We start from the raw sequence: 16,178 nt of genomic DNA, 5'->3' as shown, positions 1-16,178 counted from the left end.
CTTGTATTCCTCTGATGTTTAAGGAAAACCAGCTTTTAGAACAGTAAATAACTTCTAGGTTCTATCATATGCTACCAGGGAACTACAAATATGCAGAAATTGGGGTTTTTTGGGGGCAAAGAGGAAGTATTTTTGTGAGTAGAATCACCATCAACACCTTGATTCCGGAAGAATAAGTTTGGTTGTAATTTCACATCATTATTCTAAATGAAAGAACTGCATGTTTGGAGGAAAACATTCTTATTAAAATATTTTAATTAAGATTACAGGTTATCCAAAGAACTGTCAGACAGTCAAATCTAAAATTTCTCTACGTTCTAGAATAACTTATGGCTACTTCATAATGTTAATATGGTTGATTTGGTTCCTTCTTTTTGTATCTGACACAGTTCTTCTTCCAAATAAAAGAACCCAAAGTGAGAGGAAGGTGCAAAAACCCTCCTGCTTCTACCAAACCCAACCTTTCTAATTATACTCTGGATTTACTACAGGTGACAGTTGTAGTAGATCTAATGGATTCAGTTTGAAACAATTAATGCCAGCTGGGATTTCTTAAGTCTAAATAATATTAATCTCTCTAAGCTGAGCCGACGGTCCATATGACATGACATTTTTAAAAAGTGTATTTACAATCTTGCTGGGAAGGCAAGAAAACTGTATGAAGGTTAACTATCTTGCATTCCTGAGTCTTCAGACATATATATGCTAGAGAATCCACTACTTAATTGGCTGGAGATGCTCCACAGCTGACTGTAAAATATCACAGTAATTGTAAAAGCTGTGGTCAAGAATAGATTTCCTGAAAGGAGAACTGAAAAGACAGTAATAAAATGGGTGTTTCTTATAATACACAAAACAGATCAAGACTTTAGATTAAATGGTCACTGGGAGTCTTGAAGAGAAATGAAGCTAAATACTTTTCAAACTTCCTTCACTGTCTTGCTTTCCACTGAGAACATGTCCAAACTTTCCTTGGTGAACACCTCCAAAACTCAGGTATACTGGATTAAAGATTACCTAAACAGGATATTACTTTCTTCTGTTCTCATACTAAAAAATTATTAGAGATTTTGTTAAAGTTTTATGAATATTAGGCCAACAATTGCTAGAGTAGACTGGCATATGCATTTGAAATGACACGAGTCTGTAACAGCAGGGAGGAGGGAACGCTGCATGTCCCAGCACCTACTAAATTCCCGCTCAAAAAATGCTTCGTATTTTTTGGTAGGTTTACCAAACAAAATCGTTATTCACACCATATTTGCAAGTTCCGATTTGTGGAGTAAACAGAAGCAAATGTTTTAAAGGAATAAAGTTTAAATAAGGAAAAACTCTAATTAGTTGCTATATTAAGGTATGAATAGGGTATATTTAGAAAGGATGAAGCACGTACTAAGAACATGCACCTGGATAATAAGATGGCAAGACAACTAATTCCTTGTTAGCAGCATTTGTAAATAAATGTTAGTCTGTTAGTTGCTGTTTCCTCCATAGCTTTTCTGTTCCAGTATTTCTTAAACTCAGAACTTGTCCTTATTGTAAACCTGGAGGTCAGATTTTTCACTCCTAAGAAAAAATAACCTTGCAATTTAAGCATTTGACTTGATTGTGCTGTACCGGTATTAACGTTTACTGAAAGCTAAGACATTAGTGAGGATATTCAAGTTTGGTTTCCATATCGTTAAACCATCTGCTGGTTTTACATCACATACATCTAACCAACTGCAGTAATAGCTTTTTCATTTAAATCCTGAATTAAAAGCAAGACCACCAGCAGAGAAAATGAGCATGTTCGGGTAGTACTTACCCTCTATCAACCTAAAAGCTATTGCAACTTTTTGTATGCATTCTTTCTAAGAACAAGTTAACTTTTCTGCTGCCTTCTCTGTGTGATCCTCCACTAGTTTCTATACATCTGCTGCTTTTTAGGAACAAGATGCCACATTAGTTGTACTGCAACATACCATGTGCTGTGGCACAAGGCAGGCAGATTCTTATAAAGTGAATTACAGCCCTAACTTACGAGCAACAAAATATTGGAATGTTGCATCTGCCAGTAAATCCATCAAGTTCCTTTATATCACAGCATTTACACTGCAAACATACTAAGACTTCATCCTAGAAAGAATTCAGGACCTAATCATAAGAACTGCCAACAGCCATACTGAAAGGAGAGCTGAACTTTTTAATCTCAAGTGAGGCACTAAAGCAATGAACTGTAGATAAAAGCTTTATTTTTTTTTTTCAAGGGAAAGCAGGTAAACTTAAAAAATAATTTAGTCCAGTGAGTATTTTTTTCTCTAAGTATCAGGAATAGTTTACTCCTTACTGAAAGGGCTACACAGATAGTCCTTTAAAAGATATTGATTTGAAGCCATCAAAAAGGGAGGAAATGCCCTTTGCTTTGTTTCACACTGATCACATTTGTAACTGCTTGTTGCCATTATACTGTGACTAGTATGGGTACAGGTGATCAATAGAACAGGAACAACAGCTCTCAAAGCAACAGAAACTCTTTTCTTCAGAAGCGGGTTGTGGAGGATGCTGACACTGAGTGACTGCTGCAAAAATCTTGCTATTTACGTTCCCTGGCTGTTGATTTTCATGCTCCAACATCAGAGGCTGTAGCTGGGTATCTGTAGCAATACAGTTTGTTGTCTGCGCCTCCACTCAGTAGCAACTGATGAGAGAAAAGAGAACTGTGATTAATATCAGAACTAAGCTAAATACCTACACAAAAGTTGGGGACTCTGATTTTCTTTCTTTTCTTTGAAGACATAAAAAGAAGTAATGAATAATGAACTGTTAATGCCTGACTATAACCCAGAATCAAAGGGTGGGAGCAATCTTGTCTCTTACCCGTCTCCTAAAATTAAAAGCAAAGTTTTTGCAGGAAAACTTCTAAAGCTTCTCTTGCCTTTTACTGAGGAGCCATAGTGAGAATCTTGAACATTAAGAAAATGGGTTTTTTTTTCCCATTTTATACACATGTACCACTGCAGTAGCCAAACAGCTTGCTAGAGAGGATTATACAGTTCCTCCCTTATACATGCAGGGCCAAACTCCAGCTGTCGGTTCTTGCTGCTGCTTTCATCTCCATGGCAGCAAATGGTACCTTGGAACACGTATTTTCTTAGTGCGCTGTGCTGCTGGTCTCATGTCTCTCCTCGTTTAGAATATATGGGTAATGCCAACTGAATGCTACTGAGCTTAATCCTCCTTTGCACAGCAGCACAGGGAAGTGCCGCAGTGCGTATAACAGTAACACCCAGTTATCAACCCAGTACTAGCCCCAGCACAACTAAAACTTCCCATTCTCTTCTGTCTTTAAGCATTAAGGCAAAAATAGTCTGTGGCTGCTTTTAGCCCTCTTCCTAAGCGACATGTGTATTAATTCAGTAACTTGCTCTTCAGATGCTTACCCCTGTGTCTGTCCAGTCCACGCACAAAACCTTGTCTTCGTGAGCAGCCAGGTCGTACAGAGGAGCTTTGCAGCTGGTAAGACACAGGTATTTACAGTCACACATTTGAAGTTACATCAAGCAGTTATAAATGCTTTCAGAGAGTACAGATATCTATCATCTGTGATGATTTCTCTGCTTTCTCTGGACCTCCTAAGGTAAGTGTTAGCGTCTCCTACATCCCCAAAGAGAAAAGCAGCAACATTTTTCACCTGGCTGCAAACTACCTTGAGGCTAAAATTTAATCAATCTGCTTGTTAGGAACAGTTTACTATACAGTTTCCTTCTTCCATGTGTGATGCTGCTTGACTCTGTGTGTTTACCAGAAAAGCCATTTGTGTCTTCTGAATGAAAACCACTGCATTGCTTGGAAATTCATAATGACAGGTCTGAAAAGAGTATCCAGTGAAACTTCACCGTTAGCTTCATTCCTTAGAATGTCTTAAATGTTCCTTAAAACTGAGGAATGGTTAGCAGACCTTCTGCTGTTCCTAATCCCAGTAGCAATGTTCTGGTTGCTGCCCTCTGCCTGTCAATCAGTGCTGCTGTTAATGCCAAGTGAGTCCCATTTTGGAACACCCTACAGCTCCCTCAGCTGCTAAGCCACAGGTCCTCTAGCAGACTACAAGTATTTTTCTCCCTTTTTGTTATATGCTTGATTCCTAAAACCTACAGGATTTTCACAAATGCCACAGGAATTTCTGCTTTTGCTGTTTCATTAGATAAGCTAACCCTGTTTACATGCGTTTGAACAGCAAAGAAACCGTCTTTATTTTACCTCCTTGTGTCCCAGAGCTTCACAATGTTGTCCAGAGAACCAGAGAGCAGCTGATACTCATGGGTAGGTGACCACTTCACAGATGTCACCCAGCCCGTGTGAGATGTCAGAGACAGGAGAACCAAGGAGCCATCTGCACAGAAAAAGAGGAAAAAAAGACATCAGCAGATGCCAAGTGAAACCAGTACTTTTGAGATGGGTACAAAATCTGAGAAAAGCAGTCAGTAACATATTTGTGTTCCAAATGTTTCTTCCACCACTAATTTCAACTTCAAAAATCAAAGTGAACTTTAAAGAAAACAAACAAAAGTATACGCCACACAAGTTTGGGGTGGGGAGGAACCAAACCAAAGAAACCCAAACCTTGAAAATGTATTTCCTTCTCACTATATTGTATTTCCAAAGATTTTTTTTTAAAAAGGCAAACAAAAAATTGCTTTTATTATTAACATATAAGAATACTGGTAAACTCTGAATTAGATTTATAGAAGGTAAACAAATAACGCATGTCTAAGAAATAAATCTGGTAGGCTCAGTCATAAATTATCCATAACCCTGTCAGACATGGCATCCCACTATATTGTAGCAAAGCGACTACTATTTCACTGTAATGATGGTCTGACCAAATTAGGTGTGAACTTTACCATAAAAAAAAAAAGTTCAGGCCTGTAACTGCACAGTTGAACTTTCATTGGTAATAAAAAAAAGGAAAATTTAAGATGAGTTAGTTTTCTAAATTATCAGGTGAATAATCAAAGGAAATCTTGCAGCAGATTATGGAAAACAGTCATGTTTGTATATAACAAAAGCCTTCAAATGGCTCATTTCAAGCAAAGGGACCAGAAAACACTTTGTGAAATGTGTCCCAACAGGCAGAAGTTCTGATTTTGAGAAAGTGACTTTGAGAACATTAATGATTTTGCTCACCTTTGCTGCGAGGATCCCACAGTCTAATATGCCTATCGGTGCTCCCAGACGCAAGGCGTCGACACAGCGGTGAGTAGGACACGGAATTAAACACTTTGTTTCCTGTCTATCAGAAAACAAAATAGTAACTCTAAGAGAGGAGCTACCATTTTGCACCACTTTTTTCTTTGAGCTGGATTTCAGCTGAACCTACAGACAAAATATAATGATCTCACCAGAGTTGATTTGAGATCTCCAGTCTCAGCGTCCCAGAGTTTAATGGTGTGGTCCCACGATGCGCTGCAAATTTCTTCAGCATCTGACCACAGCACAGAGGAGACAGCTTCTGTGTGGCCAGAGAGGGTTGCCAGGGGGGTCTAGAATTTAAAGGTGAGAGATTAGATCGAATATTGTCAAAAAATCTATTCTTTCAACAAATAAAAAAGTGTCTGATTAGCCTGAGACATATCATCAGAGGTTTTCATATAGTCACTTTTAACAAAGAGAAGTTATTTTGTGTGGCCACAGTTCCAAAGTAAAATCCTGGACATATCATCTTACCCTTGTTAGGCCCAGCTGTTCAGTTTTCTGCTTCTTCCGTGGTCTGTTGGCTCCTTCTTCCACTTCATCCTCTTCGTCTGTAGGTACTGCGACAGAGGACAGTCAGACTTGATCTATAGGTTTTTGAACTGCACTTCCATATAGGTAATTAAGCAAACCCCCATATTTACAGTACCTAAGTTGTCTATGAGGCGTGAATATTTTAACCTTATGCCTCTGATCAGATCAGTATTATCTCCATTTTGAGCAAGAGGAAAATGAACACAAATTAAGTTATATTTCCATGTCATGCAGTTTTAAAATGAAGTCCCAATGAATTTTTAAGACCATCCTTACTCATGGAAACTTCCAACAGTAATTCAAGGTTTGTGATAAACACAATCTTTCTCTTAAATACAATACCTACATCTATACTCCCAATGTGAAAGAATATGACTTGGAACAGTGAAAGCAAGCATTCAGATCAAATGGGATTACACTACATTTCTAGAAAAGACCCAGTCATCTTACTGTCCTCCATGCTATGGTGTCACTAATAGAACAGGAAAATAACCCACAAACTTTTGATTTGTAAGAAGTCTACACTCAAACCTGCAAATGTATATAAATCCATTAAAAATAAATGAAAGAGATAAAATACTGTGTTCTGAATAAATATCAGCACACAGTTGATAGCCATATCAGAAATTGTGTTACCAAGCAAAACAATAACTTAATATAGTGATGTACAGCAATACAAAGCTTACAAAAAAAGAAGTTCTAGCTGTTAATGTTACAGACTCAAATTTTCTTAAAGAAAAATGTATTCAAATATCCATCTTTCAGGTTGTTGTAAGTACAGGGTTTAAGAAGCTAAGAATCTGTGCTTATGCTTATCTTACCTGCAGACCAGATCTTTAACATCTTATCCCAGGATCCACTGCAGAACTGTATGAACAGAAACATTTTGTTAAAAGTTGATCCAGACAGACCTTGTAAGCCACACTGAATACACCTCCTGCTCGAGAAATTAACCAGTGGGTCAGAACACGTGAAGAACAGTGCTGGGCTCACACAGTATGTTTGGGATTGGAAGGGACCTCAGAAGATCATCTAGTCCAATCCCCCCCCAAAAAAATCAACTTGACTCACAGAAGTCAAGAGCAGCAGTCTAAGGCCTTGTGCTGTCTAAAGTCACCTTCAGCTTTTTGTGATATTAGAGGTTAAGTGCATCACTTTGAAAAGATGGCCTGGTGTTGATGTAGCACTCCTAATCCTCAATAACCACCATTGACAAGACTGGAAACTTATCAGTGCGTCAGTCATAGTAACATGATGACTACTAACTAATCAGGGACAAAAAGAGGATTTTTGAGGTATGGGGTATGTGTGAGCCAGTGCAGGCAGGTCGCAAGAACAACCCAAGGCCACAAATGCAAAGAGCACATTCATTTTTGTGTGATATATGTTTTTCTACACCCCAGCTGCAAGCCACTTGAGCGTGTTTAAAATTATCCTCCTTGCCACTCTTGCGCTGTTCCCACACATGCTGCTAACATTCCAAAAGACAAAGGTTCCTTTCCAGGAGTTGCTCACTTTGGTTCTCGTGCAATCCACAGCTATGGAGTCGACACTCCCCGCGTGTCCCCTGCAGCAGTGAAGGGCTTTCACTTTGTTTTTCTCCACGTTCCACTCCCATAGCAGAACCGTTTGGTCCATAGAAGCACTGAGCAACAGGCACGATAAACTATCTGAGGGAAAAAAAAAACAGGCATGCTTGCACCAAACTCAGCTTTCCAAAGTCTTTTTAGTCTATATGTAATTGTTCTAGTCAAAGAAGAAAGATACAAATAGATAGTTGTGCATATCTCAGTTTACATCATGTTATCCTGCAAGTACAGTTCATATAAATATATGTACCAATATTTGCTAAAAGACTGCAAGGTGGATAGACAATGTACATGTTAAACTAACTATACTCATTAAAGGACGGGTTTACTCACACCATGACTTCCTAGCACCGCTGTCAGAGATCAATATTCTTGTAGCATTTAGATAATTAAATATTCATGGTTGAGGAATTATGACATTTCTCCCCCAATAAATGAAACTATTACTACTCCCCTAATACAGATACTGACCTTTCTTCACCCACGCCACATCCTTCACTACTTCTGTATGCCCAGCTATTGTCATGATGGATCTTCCTTCCAAAGACCAGATTCGAGCAGTCTGATCATAGCAGCCAGTTAATATCCTACAGGATACACAGTTTGAAACATTATTGTCTTTAAAATCAACAATACTTTCAAGAAAAGAAGCCTCAACCAGAAACTTGGAAAAACATTAGCACAGTAACTGGTTGGCTGAAACGAATTCAGAATATAGGTACTTGTGTGTTTTAAAATAAAAAGTTTGGAAAAATTAAAAGAAAATCTTTCTGTTACAGAGCAAATCTTCAGGAAAACCTGCAACTGCAAAGCAAGGAGCACAGGCCAAAAAGAAACACAGTGAGAGTGCTGCACATTCTGGGAGGTGACACTTAAGATCGCTTACGTAATTTAAAAGATAATTTATTGTTCATAGTAGAGGACCTTCATACTAAAGGACCTTAAAGCATTTTCAAACCATTACTTTGCCTTGTTGATTGGAAAATGTATGTGAAAATGCAGTAGTAAAGGACAATTAAGGTTAGTTGTGTTTTTTGTTTAAAGAAAAGCTCTCCATAAAGGTTGACTATTATATTTGTTGCTAACGAATGTCACATTTGAAGTCAAGGGTTTAAGCTAAAAAGGGAAATAAGGAAATCTTGCTGTCCTTTAAGAGAAAGGTGTTATCCACTAACAGTATCTCGTGTTCAGTGACTCGAGCTGTTCTCTACTTGTGTTAAAGTCACTGGCAGCACAGAATACAGGTGTTAAACCTGAACTGCTGACAAAAGCAGCTCACTGACTGACTTGACAGGTTAACAAAATAAAACAAAAACAGAGCAAAGAGGAGAAAAAATTATTAAACAGGCAGAACACCACTCCATTGGACACCATGGAGTCCTCTGCACACAACAGGGATAAGCAGGAAGAAACTTTAACTTGGTTTACCATTCCTCGGTGCCTTGAACAGAACTGATCCAGTCATCGTGGAAGATGCATTCCTCCGGCTGAGGAGCCATGTATTTCTCCACATACTCTATTTCCACCACTTCTTCCTGAGGTCACAGACAAAATACCTATTTAGTGTGGTTTTATTTGTTTAATCAATAACAGTCATATTTAACTGTAGTATGTTCCAAATATACAAGTTTATTGGGCAAAGATCTTACTATCCAAGTCCTTTGCCACATTAGTGGGACTGAAGTGTTTAGAAAAAAGTGTCTGAATTATAATACATTGCTTTTCATATTTTTATCAAATTACTTATCAAATTACTATGAATAGCAGACTGCAAAAGCAAATAATTTTGCTCTTCTCAGGTGTCACTTCTTCAGTATTCATCCACACAAAACTAGTATCTACAATACTTCACAACGTTTTCTAGAGGTAATACTAACCTCCCTATTGCAACCTAATGTAACTAATACAATAGAAGACCAAAATAAATTAATGATTAATTGAATAAGACAAGAATTTCCCCTCTAAACTGCATACAGACATTGGATAATGATGTTCCTTGCACTGCTCAGTCCCGTAATGACTTTGCAGTTCAGAATGGATTTAAACATACAGCAAATTCTCCTGGTAAAGTCAGAAAATAAATAAAACCGAGCAAGGAAATCTACCTGGTCAGGATGACAGTGTAATACATAAATCAGATTGAAGTAAGTTGGCTAAGGCTGTATAACTGGCCAAGATGAGTATGACTTACTGTGGAGATATTTTCCATTTCCATGTGCGTGACCAGCGGCACACGCAAGAACTGGCCATTGATAAGGAAGTCGAATTCCACATACTTGTGATCCGCTGAAACAAATTAAGAAAAATCCACGTTCAGGTGTCACTGTTTATTTGATAGCATCAAGAACAGCATCATTCTGTGGCTGGTTCAGGAGAATGGAGCAAACAAGAGGTTAAAAAAGACAAAAACCAAAACAATAACAAAACCAAAACAAAACCCACAACAATAAAACAGTTGATTTCTTCTCCCAGTTTTAAGTGGGCAGTCCATGAATTCCATGGGATTCTGTGAGTTAAGAGGAAGGAAAATGTGCTCTTGGGGTTCAAAGAGTTAAATTTGCCTCTTATTAACACATTATTTCCTAATTCCTTTTTTTCTGTAGCTACAGCTAATCAAACCCCTGTGGTGCTTCATGACTGTTCTGTGTGGAGCCTGCCACTGCTTGCCCACATCTGTGTCATCACTAGCTGGTGCCATGTATCTGAGGCAACAGTAGGAAAATCTGAAGAATTTTTGATTCCTATTCCTCATTCTGTAATGGCAGAGTTGACAAAGGCCCCACATTTTGACAAGAGCACTGTGCTCTGGTCTTCTGTTCCAGGTTGTTTGCAATTTCATGGGTTAAAAGCAACTTGCAGAAGTCTCAGCAGGTTAAGATACAACTGGTCTGGCTTCTTACAGAAAATGGGATTTTTCAACAATGTTGCACAGGTGTCTTTCCTCCCAAAAAATATTTCAAGTCAGTGAGACCGATTTCAGCTAGCATCAGCAGAATGGTTGAGCTCTTCTCACAGGTTTCATAGAAACCAAACCTTTGGTTTCATTGGTTCTTTTGCCAGGTTTTGGGGAACATTTCCATTCCCATCTGTTGGGGCAACATGGTCTGTGGCGCTGGGCACAGACTAATGCAGCGTGTGGGGTGTTTCTCTGGGGCCACCCACCAGCACTGCTACCTGCTGAGCTTCAGATCAAGTTCAAAGAGCCCCTCAGTCTGGACAGCCCTGAGAACAGGAGCTGAGGGGAGACCTTATCGCTGTCCACACTGCCTGAAAGGAGCTTGGAGCATGGAGGGTGTTGGTCTCTTCTCCCAAGTAGCAAGTGATGGGACAAAAGGAAATGGCTCCAAGTTGTGCCAGGGGAGGTTTAGATTGGCTATCAGGAAAAAATTCTTCAGGGAAACGGTTGTCGGGCATTGCAACAGGCTGCCCAGGGCAGTGGTGGAGTCACCATCCCTGGAGGGGTTTAAAAGGCATTTAGATGAGGTTCTTAGGCACATGGTCTAGTGCCAGAGTTGGGTCACGGTTGGACTCCATGATCCTGAGGGTCTCTTCCAACCAAAGTGATTCAATGGCTCTATGACAGCCAGACTGGAACAGGAGGGCAGGACCCGCTCAGGCTGCAGCCTGACCTCCCTGCGGGGCCTGCAGGTTACCTGAGCGCTGCTTCTGACTGTGACAGCCCATGTCCCAGGCAGGGCCTGCCCCGAGCCGTCCCACTGGCCTCACCTGGTCCCATTCAGCCCAGCCCGCTGGGAGCGTGGGGCTGCTCATGGCAGCGCCGCGGCTGGTGCCCCGGCCTGGGGCACGTGCCAGAAACGAGGGTGAAGTGGAACTTATCACAGAATCACAGAATGTCAGGGATTGGAAGGGACCTGGAAAGCTCATCCAGTGCAATCCCCCCATGGAGCAGGAACACCCAGATGAGGTTACACAGGAAGGTGTCCAGGCGGGTTGGAATGTCTGCAGAGAAGGAGACTCCACAACCTCCCTGGGCAGCCTGGTCCAGGCTCTGGCACCCTCACTGGGAAGAAGTTTCTTCTCAAATTTAAGTGGAACCTCCTGTGTTCCAGTTTGAACCCATTACCCCTCGTCCTACCATTGGTTGTCACCAAGAAGAGCCTGGCTCCATCCTCCTGACACTCGCCCTTTATATATCTGTAAGCATTAATGAGGTCACCCCTCAGTCTCCTCTTCTCCAGCTCCAGAGCCCCAGCTCCCTCAGCCTTTCCTCACACGGGAGATGCTCCACTCCCTTCAGCATCTTGTTGCCCTGCGCTGGACTCTCTCCAGCAGTTCCCTGTCCTGCTGGAACTGAGGGGCCACAACTGGACACAATATTCCAGATGCGGTCTCACCAGGGCAGAGTAGAGGGCAGAGCGGCTCTGAAGGAAAGGCAGAGCCTGCCCGGGGCTGCTCTGGGCTCCCTGGGTAGAAGCGCCCGCCCGCCCCGGCACTTACCGTTCCCGGCCGCCAGCAGCTTGTTGATGAGCTGGCTGAGATCGGCGGTCTCGGAGGCCGCGGGCACCGAGAAGGGCACATCCTCCACGGCGTACCTGCGGGCACACACGGCACCGTCACCGCCTCTGCGTCACCCCCACCTCAACCCTCCCCGCGGCCCGGCCGGGCGCCCCTCACCTGGGGTTCTCGGTGCGGAACCGCGCCGTGAGCTGCGCCATGATGCCGCCGCGTGGCCGCCGCGTTGCCCTGGAGACCACAACTCCCAGCATGCCGCGCGCGAGGTGGGCTCCTTCCCGGCGGCCCCCGCGCGCCCGCCCCCTCCCCCCCTCCCCCTCCCTCCCTCGCGGCCGAAGCACGAAGCGCGTGCGCAGAGGGGCGGTGAGAATGGCGGCGCGGGCGGGACCCAGGCTGAGGTGCGGGAAAGTCCGGCTGCCGCCGCTCGCGTGTCCCGCACCCCGCGTCCTGCACCCCCGCCCCGGGGCTGTGCTGCGGAGGCGTGTTAGCGGTGCGGGAGGGCCGAGGGGAGCGGGGCAGGGGTGAGGTCAGGTGACCCCGTTCCCCCCGGGGCTGGGGAAGCGGGGCAGGGGGTGAGGTGGCCCCGTTCCCCTCAGGGCTGGGGAAGCGGGGCAGGGGGTGAGGTGGCCCCGTTCCCCTCAGGGCTGGGGAAGCGGGGCAGGGGGTGAGGTGGCCCCGTTCCCCTCAGGGCGGGGGCAAGGTGAGGAGACCCCGTTCCCTCAGGGCTGGGGAAGCGGGGCAGGGGCTGAGGTGAGGTGACACCGTTCCCCTCGGGGCAGAGGGCGAGGTGAGGTGAGGTGACGCCGTTCCCCTCGGCGCGGGGCAGGGGCTGAGGTGAGGTGACGCCGTTCCCCTCAGCGCGGGGGGTGCGGGGCAGGGGCTGAGGTGAGGTGACGCCGTTCCCCTCAGCGCAGGGGCGCGGGGCAGGGGCTGAGGTGAGGTGACGCCGTTCCCCTCAGCGCAGGGGGCGCTTTCCGAGGTTCTGTCGCCGGGGGTGTCCTCGGTCCCGGGCGGGGCGGTGAGTGGGTCCCGGGCGGGGTGCGCGCTGGGGACGGGGCCTCGGCGTGACCCGGCCTGTGACTCTTTGCATGTAAAGTGACACGTATAAACAAACTTCTTAGTAGGAGTGATAAACCCGACACGTAGTGGGCTCCAGAAGGCTCTGTAAGTGAATTTGTTTTTTTGGGGAGAAAGCTTCTTGTGCAAGTACCTGCTGTGTGTTTGGGGTTTGGGTTTTTTAATATTATTTTATTTTTCCCCGCCTTTTTGACAGTTACTTGTGCCCCCTCGGGGAGCAGCTGAGCTTTCCGTGTGTGGTAACTGTGGTTGGGGTGACTTGTTGGAGTGCGCAGGTGTCACGTCTTGATGTTTTGTGGGACTCTGGAATCTCATCTATTTCTGAACTGTACTTAAAAGATCTGGTGTTGTTTGTTAACATAATTGGTACAGATACGTTTTGCAGATACTTGTGTTAACTACATAAAAGCAACTTGAGAAACCTTTTAAGTAGGAGTTCTGTGATCTGTACATTTTTCACTGTCTTCTGTGACAGAGATAAGCTAAGTCTCAAGCCTGGTACAAGTTAATATAAAGCTAATTGTCGCTCTTTTAGTTGAGGGCATCACTATGCCTAGATTTTCTCCCCGTTATGTTTTACTGTAATTTTTGCCCTTCATAATGGTGGTGGTGGAGAAATGTCATCGGGGTTGCTTTTTCAGAGAGAATGTTTAATTGTTGTAAGCTGTGCATATAAAAACTTTTATAAAACCTCTGAAACATTTCACAGAAAACCCCAAAAAGATTGTTGGTAAGGCATTTGACTGTAGGTGTTTCCTGTCATGAAGTATAAAATAATACCAGTATGGGGAGTATTGCTATCAGAAATGCTGAAAATGAACTTGCACATTCAAACTTTGTTTTTCCCTTTTAATTTTTTTTTTAATGGATATGCATCAGAGACCTGAAGCTTGAAAAACGTATGGCAATTCCCTCCTGACAGAGTAATCCAGGGTAGATTGTGCTCTTTATCAAAGCAGACTTATCCATCCGGGTTTCTTCTTATGACTAAAATCTTGCACTGTTAACTCAGTGTTAAAATAAGTAGCTCTGGGGTTTTGAAAGGCAGCACCTTCCTCTGGGATGTGGCTGCACGTTGCCTTCCCAAGGAGTCCTCATAATGGATGGAAGGCAGGAGCAGGGGTTCATAGGAACCCTCAAATTTATGTCAGTCTAGAGCTGTGTGTTTTTAAGGACCACTGCTTGTAGTGGGTAGGTATAAGTATTACAAGAGAATAAAGAGTCGGAGGCAAGAAAATAGACATTTAATACCTTAAGGCAGGGCAGAGATGTGAGTGGTCAATAATAGAATTTTAAAGTAATGCTAGCTTGACTTTTCTGCTTGTGTCTTTAAAAGTTTATATATTAAGAATCAGTGTAAGGGCTTCTAGATTAGAGGGTGGATGGACTGCAGCTGTTAGGAGAAAGTGTCACCTCGGGGTGCGCGCTGAAATCCTGTTCCTGTTGGGAGCGCCTGATGATGTACAAGCTGTGTCTGCAGATGACAGGCTGTGAGAACCCAGTCTATGCAACAGGTGCCCCAGGCTTTGACGGCTGTGTTATCTCGGGAGTTCTTGATCGCTAAATAAACAGAGATCGGACTGCCTTGTGTGTTTTGCTGAATGATCTTGAACTACCAGTGCATTTTGTCTTTGGAACTGAACTGCCGATGGTAACTTGTAGGCTGGATTGCAGTGCATGGTGTTTGCTCTCTTGAAGATCCTGCATAAAATGCTCACGGTGGTTATCGTGTTTGCCCATGCCAGTTTCTGTGGCTGCTTGCTCTCTATGTAGAGTTGAACCAAGGACAGCAATGGCCATAGATTTCCCTTTATTTTGGGCCAAGTGCTTCCCAGATGGGTGAAGGAAGCAGTCCCATGGTGTTAAAATGCACCAACCCTTTATCTGGAAACAGCCTTGGAGTGGTGGACGCCATGGAGAGCAGCCTGTGGAGCTGCATTAAAGCTAAAGCTGAGGCACAGAGAGCCAAGGATACAGCTGTTGATCTTGTTTTACGCTAACATGAAACTCCCACATTGCTACTTCAAACTGTTGTTAAACCTGGAATACAGTAGTGTTACTTTGGAAATTTTTGTGGCACTTATGCAAAGTGTTTATGAAAATAAGGGATACTTGCATGTTATTAACTAATTCATGACAAAATATCCATCCATATATGTATGGATGTAACAGTTAGCAACATTTATACAACTATAAAATTTATTAACTATGTATATACTTATACGTATCTGTAAAAGTATGTTTCTTTAAGACAAAAAAATTGTTTGGGGTTGCACAGCACTTAAGGTAATGAAACCTGGATGGGGTGATGTGTGTGCCAATGGTTTGCCTGGGTTAGAGCAGTGATAAGACAAAGTCACAGGGCAAAAACATGCTAAAGATCTTTTTTTAAGCACAAAGATAAAACTTCAGATGTTTCTGGGCTGCTCAAAAGAGGAAGCTGGATAGATATCACTGTGTATTTACCCTGCTGTTGTCATTTTTCCCATCTTCCTAATAACCAGTGTTAGATACAGGATATTGGGATACTTGGCCCCTTGGTCTGTCCTGATACAGCTGTCGTCCTTACGTTCTGTAGCCAAGTTCTAACACACACAGGCTGTGTGCCATCAGTATCCCTGGAACAAACTGCTTCAGCTTATCTCAAATAATGAAATGTGCTGCTTGGGCAAAACTGACATATCTTCTTTACATCTTCTAACTGAGGGGAAATGGTTGAGTGATGATGAAATCTAGTTTTCTGTCTTTTGTTTCCTTTGCTGCTAATATGCTTTAGACATTTTAACTAAAACATCTCATAAAGCTATAAAATATTTGGTAAATGTGAGGTAACTTCATTTGCAATTTGGTTTGGAGTGTCATCACTTGAAAACTGAATGGAAAAATAGATCTACTTTAGATTAAAGTATTTAGTATATTGAGCATATGAGCAGCTTAACTTCACAATGTTGTTTGTATCAGCAGGATGCTTTATTCAGCTTCAAAAGCCAAGGAGATGTGGATTTACTTTGCCTGTGGTCCTTTATATCTTTGCAAAGCAAAATAAATTTGTGCTTCCAAGGTTGTACAGTTCTTTTCCAGTGACTCTCTAGCCTTTGACGTTCTCTTTATTAAAGCTGTAAATGGTTGAAATAACACAACCAAGAAGGTCCATTTCAAGGAATTTACTGTGTGGTGTGGTGGATAAAACTGGTAGGAGCCTCGTGCTAATATGATGTTGCCTGTTTTTAAAATAGATACTGAGGGGGGGAAATCCGGAACACCTTTCCCCCT

The 16,178-nt window shown here is 42.8% G+C and overlaps 1 protein-coding gene across 1 annotated transcript; it reads right to left on the bottom strand.

The window, feature by feature from the left end:
* Positions 1-2,214: 2,214 nt before the first annotated feature.
* Positions 2,215-12,096, bottom strand: WDR12 (WD repeat domain 12). The gene is made up of 13 exons (XM_082056100.1): positions 11,991-12,096; positions 11,814-11,908; positions 9,547-9,641; positions 8,784-8,890; positions 7,827-7,942; positions 7,282-7,436; positions 6,588-6,633; positions 5,707-5,792; positions 5,382-5,522; positions 5,167-5,272; positions 4,240-4,372; positions 3,423-3,495; positions 2,215-2,680 (listed from the first exon to the last, which is right to left on the bottom strand). Exons 1-13 carry the CDS (start codon positions 12,080-12,082, stop codon positions 2,603-2,605), a joined length of 1,323 nt encoding a protein of 440 aa, XP_081912226.1. The 5' UTR covers positions 12,083-12,096; the 3' UTR covers positions 2,215-2,602.
* Between the last annotated feature and the right edge of the window lie 4,082 nt (positions 12,097-16,178).

The sequence above is a fragment of the Streptopelia decaocto genome (assembly GCF_964273445.1).
Source record: "Streptopelia decaocto genome assembly, chromosome: 6".
Lineage (NCBI taxonomy): Eukaryota > Metazoa > Chordata > Aves > Columbiformes > Columbidae > Streptopelia > Streptopelia decaocto.
The sequence above is the reverse complement of the archived record's forward strand: the minus strand, read 5'-3'. Positions and strand labels throughout refer to the sequence as shown.

Excerpts from the sequence above, each read along its gene's own strand:
- WDR12 (XM_082056100.1), bottom strand. The coding sequence starts at position 12,082 with ATGCTGGGAGTTGTGGTCTCCAGGGCAACGCGGCGGCCACGCGGCGGC. Across the intron at positions 8,891-9,546 it reads AAATGGAAAATATCTCCACA|GAAGAAGTGGTGGAAATAGA; the intron begins GTAAGTCATACT and ends CTGTGACCTCAG. Across the intron at positions 7,943-8,783 it reads GTTCAAGGCACCGAGGAATG|GATATTAACTGGCTGCTATG; the intron begins GTAAACCAAGTT and ends TGTATCCTGTAG.